At 45.2% G+C, this 14,350-nt stretch overlaps 1 protein-coding gene across 5 annotated transcripts in view; it reads left to right on the top strand.

Annotated features, from left to right (window-relative positions):
* Window positions 1-14,350, top strand: part of SMARCA2 (SWI/SNF related BAF chromatin remodeling complex subunit ATPase 2) — a 132,670-nt gene that overhangs the window by 107,036 nt on the left and 11,284 nt on the right. For all 5 annotated transcript variants that reach the window (XM_082204541.1, XM_082204540.1, XM_082204542.1 and 2 more), the window contains one exon: window positions 1,443-1,660. In XM_082204541.1, the coding sequence (XP_082060667.1) occupies window positions 1,443-1,660 (218 nt within the window). The remainder of the gene's footprint in view (window positions 1-1,442; window positions 1,661-14,350) is intronic.

The raw sequence follows: 14,350 nt of genomic DNA, 5'->3' as shown, positions 1-14,350 counted from the left end.
TTCCTTCTTCCTTCCTCCTCCTCCTCCTAATTCATCCGATCTCCAGCTCCTTCTCCGAACGCAGTGGAAGCAGGATGGAAATTGTCTTTTGATGATTCAGGCCTGGCATCCAGGCACTCCCTCTGGATTGTGTGTGCATTTGTGTTCGTCTGTGGATTTCCACATTGCAGGATGAATAGGAAGCAGTCTCTGACATGCCCGCCTGCTTTGTGTGGTGCAGCAGGTTTTGTGCACAAAACGTTTTGGCGAGAGAGAGACGTTGCGCCCAAGTGAAAGAAATTGTGCCTGGGCTGCAATCACTCTTTGTGTATTGATTGTTGCACTCACATGTTCATAAATATTAGCCATTTTTGGTGCTGTGAAAAAATGAAGGTAATTGCCTGATGATTAGAGCTCTTTCAGCTCTGAGAAAAAGGATTGATTATCATGTGCATGTATTGCAGGGAGCACAGGAAAGCAACAGGGACAATGTCAACATTGGTGTTTTGAGAAAGCCTTCAGCACAAAAACGGAGGTGATTTATTTTTAAAAATCAGGATTTTCTTTCTTTCTTTCTTTCTTTCCTCTAATATCTTTGTCATTTTCATGTCCTGGAAGACTAAACCGTCCCACATCTCTGGGTTTTCTCTTCTGTTTTCTTAAACCAAAGAAAGTTCAGCTTCTGTGATTGTCACACATGGATTTCTTAGACAGTGTGGACAGATTTCCTTTAAAACAGGTTTGTTTTTGTAGCAATTTCCACCCTCTCACTGCATAGTGCTGCCGCCAGAGGTTCACAGCACACATTTGCAGGTAAATTTTGAACAAGTGAATGTTGTTTGATTTGTGTTTGCGTGGTGTCATTTTCCTCACTCCCACAGTGCCAATATTCTTTGCTGCACAACAGTGTGTTGTCCAACACTTCTGCATTGTCAGTGGTCAAGACCTTAGCCGAATATTGCATTTGTGGCATTTTAGGTGTGTAATTTGAACTGATTTGAAAATTCTGTTTGAAAATTTCTAATTGAAAGAATCTGGTTTGTTACTTCTTTGTTAAGAAAGGGAAATTCATATAATGTATGCGGGTGAATGTGTTTTGAAGAGAATTCCCCGCCCTTTTTAATGATTTCTTTGTCTATAAATATGTATTGAAAATGATGTATGAATGTACATTTTAAAATATATTGATCATTGAGTGTGCATGTAGACAGTTGGAGCTTCAGTGGCCTTTGTTGGGGTGTGGCCTTAACGCTCTACAGTTGAATGGATTACTCCGACAAAATTGTTACTGTGGTTTTACGTTTAGCGCCGCTGATTTCCCCTAATATTTATATTTGGACTTCTGCTTCTGGATTGATTGGTTTTATCCTTCAGAATTGTCTGCACCATGCAGAGGTTAGAATATATAGCATCCATTGGCGTCTTCGATTTTGCAAATAATTTTTTCTACTTTCCTAATTAAGGCAATCGAAGACGGCAACTTGGAGGAAATGGAAGAAGAAGTTCGGCTTAAGAAACGGAAAAGGAGGAGAAATGTAGACAAAGATTCGGGCAAAGAGGATGGAGAGAAGGCGAAAAAGAGGAGAGGAAGGCCGCCGGCTGAGAAATTGTCACCTAACCCTCCTAAGCTGACGAAGCAGATGAATGCCATCATTGATACTGTTATCAATTACAAAGACAGGTGAGCTCATATTTACCTACGTCAGTTCCTTGTTTTCTTTGTAAAGACTTACTTGCTCGGAAATAGGTGTATTTTATACGCACACCTGTATTAATCTTATGTGTCAGTATTCAATGCATCATTTATTGAACTATTTCATGCCACTTTTCAGGGCGGAAAAGCTCTGCCATGGCAGCGAACCAACAAAACCGCCATGTTTTAAAAGTAGGCTATAAATGTAAAATAGTAACATAAAAAAACACAGTTCCTCTACACATCTATTCAGCGCTTTCACAGCATCTCAGGGACTAGGAGAGGAAATGAACAGCCTTGTCATCTGATTCCACCTTGCCCAAACCTCCAAATTCCTTCTCAACAGCTTCATGTAGTTATTAAAAAGCACTGGGGACAAGATGGAGCAGAACCAGTGTTCAACACTCCCCTTGTTCCAGGCGCATTTTGCGGCGGGAATTTCATTCAAAGTGAACAGTTTCTGAGCTCTGGGCGCAATCCTGCACCTAAGATTTCAGATTAAAACTGCAGAGTGGAAGGAAAGGAGGACCTTTTTCTGCCTCCCCACTTCCAGCTACTCTCTGAAGACTGGAGAAGAGACCCTCTTCAGAATATTAGGGGGGGTGGGCAGGGGAAGGACCAGACCGTGTGAAAAATGAACATGATATTTTAGCTGCAGTCCATTCATTTTCAGCACTGTATTCTTCTTATAAAAAAGTGTGTGTAGACATTTCATTGTTGCGCCCATAACCTGGTTTAAGGTGCCCTTGATCTCCTAGCTTTTCTATCTCAGTTTCTAGCCCTGAGCAGAACAGGGGTTGTCCCAGCATCGCCTTCTGGCTCCATCCCTCCCAAGAGGATGACAGAATTAATAGTATATTTTTCAGTAGAAACTAGGGGCAATGTGGAATTACTCTCCTCCTTGCACAGAGTGATTATTTATTTATTTATTTATTTATTGAATTTATATAATGCCCTATACCTGGAGGTCTCGGGGCGGTTCACAGAACAAAATCAAAATATAAAACCACAAAATATATAATCAAAATAAAAACAACAACCCAATACCCGCCCTCTCCCAAAAACCCACATTTTAAAAGGGCATAGGATGTCAATCAAATCAACCAAAGGCCTGGTTAAAAGCAACGAACTTCCCTGGGGAGAGCATTCCACAGATAGGGAGCCACCACAGAGAAGGCCCTGTTCTGGGGTTGCCACCTTCCGGACCTCTCGAGAAGGAGCAACACAAAGGAGGGCCTCAGAAGGTGATCACAGGTAGGTTCAGATGGAAAGAGATGGTCCTTAAGGTATTGCAGTCCTGAGCTGTGATGGGAAAATGTATTAGGTAGTGAGGATAGGAGTTGAGTTTGACAGTTAGGGGTGCCATTCACAAGATCTACAGGGTCTTCAATATCTTGGGGAAAGCTCCCATTCACACAGTTTAACGTTACACACACAGTTTAACGTTTCTAAAGATTGCCGGTACTAAAACTAGGACCTTTTAAAAGCAGAAACCCAGCTTTCTCTTGTGTAGGATTATTATTATTATTATTATCATTATTATTATTATCATTATTATTATTTATACCCCGCCCTCCCCAGCCAAGGCCAGGCTCAGAGCGGCTAACAAGCAATAATAAAAGCAAGTTGAATGAATACAACTTAAAAACAAGATTAAAATACAACAATTAAAATACTGAAACATTAAAATGCAGTCTCATCACAGGAGGAGAAAGGAAAAAGAAAAAAGAAAGAAAAGGAGGGAATCAAATTGGACTCCAAGCCAAAGGCCAGGCGGAACAAATCTGTCTTACAGGCCCTGCGGAAAGAAATCAGAACCTGCAGGGCCCTGGTCTCATGAGACAGAGCGTTCCACCAGGCCGGAGCCAGTGTTGAAAAGGCCCTGGCTCTGGCTGAAGCCAATCTAACTTCCTTAGGGCCCGGGACCACTAGGGTGTTGCTATATATGGACCTTAAGGTCCTCCGTGGGGCATACCGGGAGAGGTGGTCCCGTAGGTACGAGGGTCCTAGGCCGTGAAGGGCTTTAAAGGTCAAAACCAGCACCTTAAATCTGACCCTGTACTCCACCGGGAGCAGTGCAGGTGGAAAAGCACTGGGTGAATATGCTCCCATGGCAGAGACCCTGTGAGGAGCCTCGCTGCAGCATTCTGCACCTGCTGGAGTTTCTGGGACAGCTTCAAGGGCAGCCCCGCGTAGAGCGAATTACAGTAGTCTAGCCTGGAGGTTTTGTGTTTAATATACTATGTGTTGGTTTTTTACCATTGCATTATTTCAGGTTTTCCCCCTAAAGTAATAAGAATATTCCAAATTTTACGTGTACTTTTACGTGTAAGGTGGGAAACATAAAATTTGTATTCAAAATCCTTTTTGCCCAACATAAGCAGACCATCAGAAATATTTTGGATTTTGCATATAGCCTACATTGGTGTGTGATCCAAGTTTATCTTAAACCGACTTGCAGAATATCCTGCCTAACTTCTGTGTTCCTTGCTGTGATTAATTTGTTAATGAATTTGTTTATCCCCCTTGGAAGTAACGGAGAAGTTTATTCCTCTAGAAAGGGTTCAGTGATACGTATCTGCATTGTGTAACTTGTCAAACTCAAGTAAGAGTGGCTGGATTGTGAATATGAGCCCCTTAATGAGAGAGATGAGTGATTTGAGAAATAGCACACAAATAGTGTCCCCTTGTGGCTTTGTGCATGTTAAAATTCTGATCCTGTTATCTGGTCCCCAGACAGAGCATCAAAACAGATAACTTCTTAAGGGTAGCTCATTGGAAGATGTAATTCATAACTCGGCAATGCTTGAGGTTATTTTGAAGGTTCAAAACAAAAACCTGTCGGGTAAAGCTTTTGTGAAAATCGGCTGTTGTGAAGAAAAACATGTTGCATCTTTTTTCCAGTGTTGGCGTCATGTCGGTTGACAACATCTTTAAGCTATGCGCTGTCCACAACAGGGGTTGTCAACCTGGTCCCTACCGCCCACTAGTGGGCGCTTGGGGATTCCAGCTGGGAGGTAGGGGGTGTTGGGAAAACGCCCTGGGATGCCTGCAATCCCCCAGAACTTCAAGCATCTTCTGATAGGCGCAGCTCTTGAAAAAGCATCTCCCTTCCAGTGCGCTTCTAGCGACATCATAATGATGTATGCACACTAAGCTTCTGGCATAAGACAGCAAGAAGCGTGAGACATTGTAGAGCTAATTACTATTTATTTACACACTATTTACAGACATAGGGACACGGGTGGCGCTGTGGGCTAAACCACAGAGCCTAGGACTTGCCGATCAGAAGGTCAGAGGTTCGAATCCCCGCAACAGGGTGAGCTCCCGTTGCTCGGTCCCTGCTCCTGCCAACCTAGCAGTTCGAAAGCACGTCAAAGTGCAAGTAGATAAATAGGTACCACTCTGGCGGGAAGGCAAGCTGCGTTTCCGTGTGCTGCTCTGGTTCGCCAGAAGCGGCTTAGTCATGCTGGCCATATGACCCGGAAGCTGTACGCCAGCTCTCTCGGCCAATAAAGCGAGATGAGCTCTGCAACCCCAGAGTCGGTCACGACTGGACCTAATGGTCAGGGGTCCCTTTATCTTTATTTACAGACAACAGCATAATGGCGTCCGTTCTCTCCAGCTCCGAGAGAACAACAGGCACAAGTAAAAGCGAAAGTAAATAGCAAAGTCCCTACAGCGGAAGAGATAAGACTGTTTACATTTCCCACACTCTTCTCAGACAGGGATGTGATTTACACCAAGCACAAATGCAGCATCGGAGGAGTGAAATTTCTAACAGGGGGTCTACGACACAAGCTGAATCCTCCTTCCATCGAGCACTGGTGGGCAGTAAGGAAATTTGACCATCAAGAAAGATGCATTAGTGGGTGGTAGGGTATAAAAGGGTTGACTACCCCTGGTCTACAAGTTTGAGAAGGGACACCCTGCAAGACATTGTCCCCGCTTAAAGTCGGGGTCATATTCATCTCTGCAGGAGTTTCTCTCCTTGCAATGTCAGGAAATGTGAGATGTCCCTGGGGTATTCTCTGGTCTTGCTTCCTCGTGATGGCCCCGTTTGGAGAGTTTCATCATGGCTCAGCAGGGTGGATTTGATTTAAATCAAATCAATTTAAATCATGATTTAAATCATTAGTCAGTAAGACTTGATTTAAATAACTTTTTAGAGAGAAAGACTCATTCTTGCTTAATATTTACAATATCTTAATATTGAATATCTTAATATTTACAACCAGGTGAAGGTTTCATTTTGGAATAATAAGTTTTCAGAGTAGTTTTTACAGTTATATCAAAAATTACTGATTTGGTTATACTATTAGAAATACATGGAGCGATAATTATGAAATTGTTGTGAGGTTTAGTAAGTTAACTGTGTTTATATTTGGACACCTTTTCTGCTGTGCTTTATTGGAAGGAGGAAAACAATCATTTCCTTAATGACAATTTAAACAATTTACTTAACTAAAACAATAACGTTATAGCATATGTATCCGTGTTTGTTAACTGATGTGGCTAAACGATTTTTGAAATACAGTGGTGCCCCGCAAGACGAATGCCTCGCAAGACGGAAAACTCGCTAGATGAAAGAGTTTTCCCTTTTGGAGGTGCTTCACAAAACGAATCTCCTATGGGCTTGCTTCGCAAGACGAAAATGTCTTGCGAGTTCCTGCTGGGTTTTTTTTCCTCCCCCCCCTTTTTTTCTAAGCCGCTAAGCCACTTATCAGCTGATCCGATAAACCACTAATAGCGCTAATCTGCTAATCTATCAATGGGCTTGCTTCGCAAGACGGAAAAACCGCTAGACGAAGAGACTCTCAGAACGGATTCTTTTCGTCTTGTGAGGCACCACTGTAAAAAACTTAAGACTGAGTTTTAGCACACATGTAAAACTTTAAAAAATCCTTATTTCCTGATGAATAGCCTTTGGACTCTAATGTAACTTAAATAGAAAACTATCTTTAGAAAGATTAATCCCCAAAAGCAGTTTATTTTAAAAATCCAATTTAAATAAAAGAAATCTGATTTAAATTTTAAAAATCCATTAAAAAAAAATCATTGATTTTTACCCACCATGTGGGTTAGGAAGCCAAGATTCTGACTTTGTCCATTTACGTGGCCCCTTCTCACAACCAGGGAGCCCCTAAGACACTGTGGCTCCCCAGTTTGGATGACACAGGAACCTGCCGTCATTTAGAGCTTTTCCTAAATGACACATTCATTTTCCTAAATAATCGCAGAGGTTTGGTGGGAAGGCCAACGGCTCCGTTCATATCTGGACTGACTAAATGGAGATGGGCTTGTTCACCATGACCAGCTTAGATTGCACAACGGACACGTGAGTTTGCTATCTGTTCGCAAAACTCAAGTGAGCTCAGAAGTAGCCTTATCACATTGATTCAGCGTTTGTAAAATTAAAAACACGGGCGTTTCCTTCTCTTTTTATAGCAGCGAGTTAGCAATGGGAGTGTTTTCCTGAATGTCCTCCTCCCCGTTTGGCCCTCGAGAGTCGGGGACCCCACCCCCGGCCACATGTGCAGAGTGCTTTTGCCTGGCGGAAATGTTTCCTTGATCTTTTCTGCTGCCCCTTGCTCACCACTGGGGAAGGTGGAGAGGTCTGGGGGTGGAGAAATCTAGGGTTTCTGCATGGCTGGAACACAACCTGCCATACAAGGGAAAGTGTCCCCTCCACCACCACTTTTGCCCTTTGGACATCTGCCCCCCCCCCACCGCTGTCACGAAGCCTCGGGAAGGTTGCCCAAGGAGGAATAAAGCCATGAAGCTGAAAGAGGTTCCCCCACCCATCCTGAGAGCTGAAGAGTTTTTTGCTTAGCTAGAAGTGGATTTAAAAAAATAGGTGAGAGATTACTGACGTGAGTCCAAAATGTGGCTTTGTAATTCTGCAGAAGCCTATTGTGCCCATTACAGTGGTACCTTGGGTTATATACGCTTCAGGTTAAGAACTTCGCTTCAGGATGAGAACAAAAATCGTGCTCCGATGGCATGGTGGCAGCAGGAGGCCCCATTATAGCTAAAGTGGTGCTTCAGGTTAAGAACAGTTTCAGGTTAAGTATGGACCTCCGGAACAGATTAAGTACTTAACCCAAGGTACCACTGTATAATGAAAACAAAATTAATGATGACCCAGAACAGGGACAAAACATGAAATGCCATCATCCTGAATCTGCCCTTTGAGGTGTCTTCTGGATGTTGTATGAAACAGTCAGTGGTGAACTAATGCCAGGGTACTGGAAGAAGCAAAGATCACCAGTGTTGACTCTTCAGCCTCAGCTTTGTTGGACTGGTCATGTTGTGCCGATGCCTGATTATCGTCCTCCAAACACTACTCCAGAATTAAAAATGGAAAGTATAATTCTGGTAGTCAACAAAAGAGTTTTAAAGACGCTCCCAAGGCAAATCTTTAAAAATGTAGTATAAACACCAACAACTGGGAAACACTTGCCTGCAAGTGCTCCAATTGGAGAACAGCCTTTACCAAAGGTGTCGTGGGCTTTGAAGACACTCAAACTCAGGACGCAAGGGAGAAACGTGCTAAGAGGAAGGCACGCTTGGCAAATCCACACTGTGATCAACTCCCGCCTGGAAACCTATTTCTCCACTGTGGAAGGACATGTGGATCCAGAATTGGCCTCCACAGTCACTTACAGACTCATTGTTAAAACCGTGTATGGAAGACAATCTTAATTGGCTATGAGGGATGCCAAAGAAGTCAGTAAGATACTTCGCTTTGCAAAACCTTTTTACACCAGCAAGAAGAGAGCAGGACCCCTCGATGGGTTCTCCATTTTCTCAACCTGATTGGTTCTAAATAAGGAGTACAGCGCACTAGCTCCCTCATTCTTCCGGTTGTGCGCCCAGTGGCTACACAAAGGGGCCCTGCGCATCTTGAGCATCTCTACCCTTGAGGGGATCCAGACCGGCCCGGGTTCTCCTGTCACTTGGGGGCCTTCAGTGCAGACGGCATGGTGTGAGGCCAGGGGTGCAGGGCTGGCCTCCCCGGTCAGCAAGCCTGTAATGTGGGGGCGGGCGGGAATGTTTGTGTGCGCATATCTCACACAACATTTATTGGAGCTCAGTCTCTCTCTCCAGTCTTTGGAAGACTGAAAGAAGCAAAAATGGGTGCAGATTGATTCACTTGTTGCTTTCACCCCCACAGTCAAAGTGGTGGGTGGGGGTGGCGCACACTATTTTTTGTTCATTGAACATGAGCTAATCCTTTTAGGAGACCCCCGAAGCAATGTTTTCAACTTCCACGTCTCACTTCTGTTTCCCTACAAAGGCAAATGCTCTCACTAAGAAAACCATCTTACTTAACTGAGGCCGGGATGGATTTTATTTCCTTCGTTCCTCAGGCCACTTTTGGTCACTTCCAACTAATTCTCTTCACTGGAGCTGGAGCCTGGATCATTTAAGTGGTGCGATGAATCAACGGGAGTGGCAAGGAGAGCTTTCAAGAGTTTGTTGGCCGTCGTTAGCCTTGTTACCCTCATGGCAACAAGTCCGTTATCCTCTGGGACGCAGCGCTTCCTGGTACCAGGCCGCGTCCGCGACTCTTTGGACTCATTCGGGGGGAAAGTCCCTGCTTGCCCAGGCAGAATTGCTGGGATTCCCAGTTGGTCATCCGTGTTTCCTTTAATGCAAAGTCCCTTAGAACTGACCAGACGAGGGATGTTTTCAGGCTCGGATTTGGGCGTCCCTGTGAGATTTTCCTCCGTTTCCCAGCCAGGGCAGGAGCCTTTGGGGGTGCTGCTTCTTAAGCGGGGTGGGGGGGGCGTCCGGTTTCCTCAGACCAGACGGGCGACATTTTCAGTCTTCCCTGAGCATCTCCCACCAGCTCCTGCCCAAGCAGTGAAAAATTGCTTCCTTTCACAGCACTGAGCCATCCCCCCCCCCAAGCATCCAGCTTGTTTTCCCTCCCGACGTGGAATAAACTGCTGTTTCAACCTTGGCCAGCTGAGATTAGGTCTGCTGCAGGATGGCTCCTCGATGGCAGAAGTTTGAGAATTTGCAGGTCCTGCTGGAACCCCCAACCCCATCCCCCTAACTTCTCTGTCTGGGTCTCCAACTATCTACGCCTCTTTTTTTAGGGGAGGGGGCTAGTAACCAGCATCAGCAACTGCCCATGTCTTCCATAGCTCTTCCAAGGAAAATCTGCCCCAGGTGGGGCACGAGGGGAGAAAAAGGAAGCTTCTAAGTCTCAGTCTTGGAGCTGTAACAGAGTGGGTGGGGTGAAGAAAAGCTATTTATTTGGGTCCAATTTCTTGGGACAGTGGTTTAAAAAAAGCCCAGGAAAAGAAAGAACCCCTTTCTTGGTTGAGTCCCCCTTTCAGCATGGTCTAACTCAGCTTCCCCTTGGAAACCTCCGCTTTGGGGTCCCGTAGGTGGAGCTGGTGACACTCCTGACCTGATTCCCAAGGCTGCCTGGTGTGGCACCTGATTCCATTAAGATGTTTCAGACCTGATCCAAGCAGCCCTTTCCAGATCGTAGAATTGTAGAGTTGAAAGGGACCCCCGAAGGTCATCCATTCCAACCCTCTGCAATGCAGGTGTCTCAGCTCAAGCACCCATGACAGATGGCCACCCAACCTCTGCTTAAAACCCTCCAAGGAAGGAGAGTCCACCACCTCCCGAGGGAGACCGTTCCTCCCTCGAACAGCTCTTCCTGTCAGAAAATTCCTCCTGACATTGAATCTCCTTCCTTGTGACTTGAAGCCACGGGTTCGAGTCTCCAGAGCAGGGGAAAACAAGCTTGCCACGCACTGCATTTCTTCAGTGTCAAGAAGTCCCTTCCAGAGATCCTTAAACAAGTCAAGGAAAAATGAACTAATGGTTAATGCATCTTGCCCTATTTACTCCAGAAACAGTGGAAGGATTCCAGGTTCTCCAGCCCTTTGCAAACAGGTGCTTGGCACAAACACTCCCAGTTCTCAGCTTGTGTCTTGGTTTTCCAAGCTTCTGCATCAACTTCACTTGAACCCACTGTTGGGATATTCCGTTCCACCTTAAGGAACAGGCGTGGTTGTTGTGTGTCACATGCCTGTTTACACTCCAGCACAGCTTGCTGGGAACTTCCGTTTGTGTATTGCTTTTGCTGTCTTGCTTTGGACACGAAAGGGATCAGACATGTTTCCTTTTGTCCTGCTGTATGCTGAATAAGGGACGTGGGTGGCACTGTGGGTTAAACCACAGAGCATAGGACTTGCCGATCAGAAGGTCGGCGGTTTGAATCCCCACGACGGGGTGAGCTCCCGTTGCTCGGCCCCTGCTCCTGCCAACCTAGCAGTTCGGAAACACGTCAAAGCGCAAGTAGATAAATAGGTACCACTCTGGCGGGAAGGTAAACAGCGTTTCCGTGCACTGCTCTGGTTTGCTAGAAGTGGCTTAGTCATGCTGGCCACATGACCCGGAAGCTGTATGCTGGCTTCCTCAGCCAATAAAGCAAGATGAGCGCCGCAACCCCAGAGTCGGTCATGACTGAACCTGATGGCCTTTACCTTGACCTTTATGCTGAATGAGCTGCTTGTAAATATGCTCACACAATTCCTCATGCCACTTCTGTTGTGTAGCGTTTACTCTGCTGTGTAGCGTGCCCCGGCTTCTCAAGCTCGGATTGCTGAGGCTGCACCAAGGACTGGAGATCGCCCGGCACACTAGCCAGTGGACTGGAGCCAGCTGGGGGCCTGCCAATTGCCCCAGTTTCCTTGGTTGCTTGCCAACACCTGTGTCTGCCTGCCATGGCATCCCAGGCTTGGTTCATGTTGTGGGATGAAGCCTCTGTTCATGTGGGTCACTGCCCAGTCCAGGGCAAGCACTACTGTTAATCGCCGGAGAAGATTGGTCATAAATTGGCCGGCTGTCTTTTGGGGAATCCTGTGCATCATTGCTGATCTCGCCGCTGACGGTACTTTTTCTGCAAACTCACACAAGGCTCTCAATCCGGCGTTACGCTGCAAATGCATATACAGAGCATCCTCGTGAGTAATGATTTGCAAGAGTGAACCGACTTGAAGGATTCTCAGAATAGCTCATTCAGGATTCCCCTTGTGGAAGTGCTATCATGTTAAAAATATACAACAGCGTTTGAGGAGCCCTCTGCTCATGCTCTCTGCCATTTTTGGTTGCACCCTCTTGCAAATCATCTTCTAAAGGCTAATAGCATGCTGAGCTGTGTGGGGGTCCAGAGAAATTAGTTGCGAGTGAAATGACCCATTCCATTGTGCTGACCGATCAATAGTAAGTAGCAAAGTCTCTGCTGATTTATGCCGGTTTCCATGAGAACAGAATTTTGCTCGCCGTGTCTCTTTAACTCTTGCATACCTGCTGCAAATCAGAATTACTTGCTGAAATGTGAACAGCGGCTGATGACATGATCTACGATTGCTGAATTAAAAATATTACACAGTGATGAGTTGAGCTCTAATTTTCATAGGCTAGAGGAGAGACCCAAGGCCCCTGAGTGAAATTTAACAATCCTAAACATAGTGTGGAGTCGGGCTGGGCGATCATCTGGTTTTCAGCACCACAATTTATCATCAGCTAAACATCACAATATACCGATACATCACAGTGTCTGAAATAAGGATAGTACTACTTGAGAGCCATTGGGTGAATTCCCAGGGTTTTTTGCATGACACACACACAAGATTCACAGTACCATCCTGTACTACGTATAAGACAAGGAATTGTTACTAAAAAATTATGTTAAAAATGGGGTTCGTCTTACACACGGTGGTGTGGGATTGGTTGCTGCTGGGAGCCAGAGATTGTCAGCGGCTATTTTTTGCGGCAATAGGGAAAAAGCTCAACAACTCTGGGCAATCTTCCCCCCATTTTCTTAATTCTGGGTCCCCCCAAATAGGGGGCATCTTATACACAGAAAAATACGATATATTGCCAGGCCCAAAATGATGAGACCAATATCACAATATGGACTTTGGACCAGTTTTGGATGATATTTCAAGATATCGCCCAGCCCTAGTAGGGAGCGAGAGTCACAGAATTTGCCAGAACTTGCATGCGATTAATAATGCTACGGATTGTGTTTCCTGTCAGCTGCATCCCTTGCTGTTGTCCCTGGATCCCCATCCTCTCATCACTTGCAGGGAGGCACCTGCAATACACGATGTCGCCAGGAGAGAAGTGCCGTTTCTGAGCAGTTCTCTTTGCTTTTCCTACACTGCTTTGCCAACAGCAGCGGTTACAGAGTTCCTTGCATTTACAAAAATCAAAATAAGGGGGGGAAATACCCCTAGCTACAATTTTAAATTTTAATTAGCTTCTTGATGACATTGCTTGCCCTTGACGAGAAGTACTTGAAGCTGCAGGTTCATGTTACAGATGAGTTGCCTTGCAATGAGGTTTGCAAAGGACGCTGGGAATTTTGTTTGGTTCGACTTAGTTTAAATGCTGAGTAAGTGCTAGTCTCATTAATTGTTTTGGAGGGTGGGGGCTCACTTTGGCAAAACGCTTCCCAAGATCCAAGGAGGGAGGTTGTCTAATAGATAAACAGAGATGGATTCCTTTAGGAAGAGAGCATTGATCAGGGGGGAAATAACAATACGTGTGTTTTCATTTCTGTGCTTTGCCTGAGCTCTTTAATTAGGACTGTAGAACAGAAAGTCTTCTGGCTTGTACCAAATTAAATATACCTGCCAACCGTAAGCAAACAAGGGATCTGGATATCTTTACATGTCTGATATGGAAGTTACTGCAGAAATGTAACATTATGGTCTGGGGCTCCAAACCAGTGGTGTCAATGTAGTGAATTAAGAAAATATTTCTGCGTGAATTGCTGGACGAACATGTTTTTATGATACAGTGGTACCTCGTGTTAAATACTTAATTCGTTCCGGAGGTCCGTTCTTAACCTGAAACTGTTCTTAACCTGAAGCACCACTTTAGCTAATGGGGCCTCCTGCTGCCGCCGCGCCGCCACAGCATAATTTCTGTTCTCATCCTGAAGCAAAGTTCTTAACCTGAAGCACTAATTCTGGGTTAACGGAGTCTGTAACCTGAAGCGTATGTAACCTGAGGTACCGCTGTGGATGATACAGACAGCATTTTAGAAACGCAAGACGTTATTCTAGTTTAGTAGGTTATGTCTTTGACATAAAAATTGGTGGAGGTGATCGGCATTCTAGTCTTTCACAAGAAATCTCTGCAACTGCACTGTGTCAACAGGTACTGAAAACTGCGCCCGTCTCTTTCCTACCCTTTGGTCACGTGGAACGCAGGAGCCGCTATTTCCAGATTCCCAACTATGCTTTTTCCATATGGTGGATGCACTGCAGTTTCCTCTGTGTACCTTCCAGTTTACGCTGGAGAAAATAAAAATGTACAAATGAATGCCTAGGTGAAGTGGCCCTTTCCCAAGTCCGGTGTGTGTCAGTTCCTGGCAAATGTGGAACCAGGGACAAGAGAGAAAGTCATTTTCTCTTGATGGCGTCCACTTCCACCTAGCAAGGAAAATAACTCCCATGCCTCTACCTTGCTGTGTGAATATTTTCTGCGACTGAATTGTTGCAGAACAAAGAGTTTTGTGAAATGATGAAAGCAGGATTGTGATTTGGATACCAAAAAACCAATTTCGGTGTTGTCCGTTGAGTGGGGATTTCAGATGACTGCGAGAACTCGAGGCATTTGCTGGTCATGCTATTA

This window comes from Podarcis vaucheri, assembly GCF_965113315.1.
Source record: "Podarcis vaucheri genome assembly, chromosome: 17".
Taxonomy (NCBI): Eukaryota; Metazoa; Chordata; class Lepidosauria; order Squamata; family Lacertidae; genus Podarcis; species Podarcis vaucheri.
Note: the sequence above shows the minus strand (reverse complement) of the source record. Positions and strands in the feature narration are given on the sequence as shown.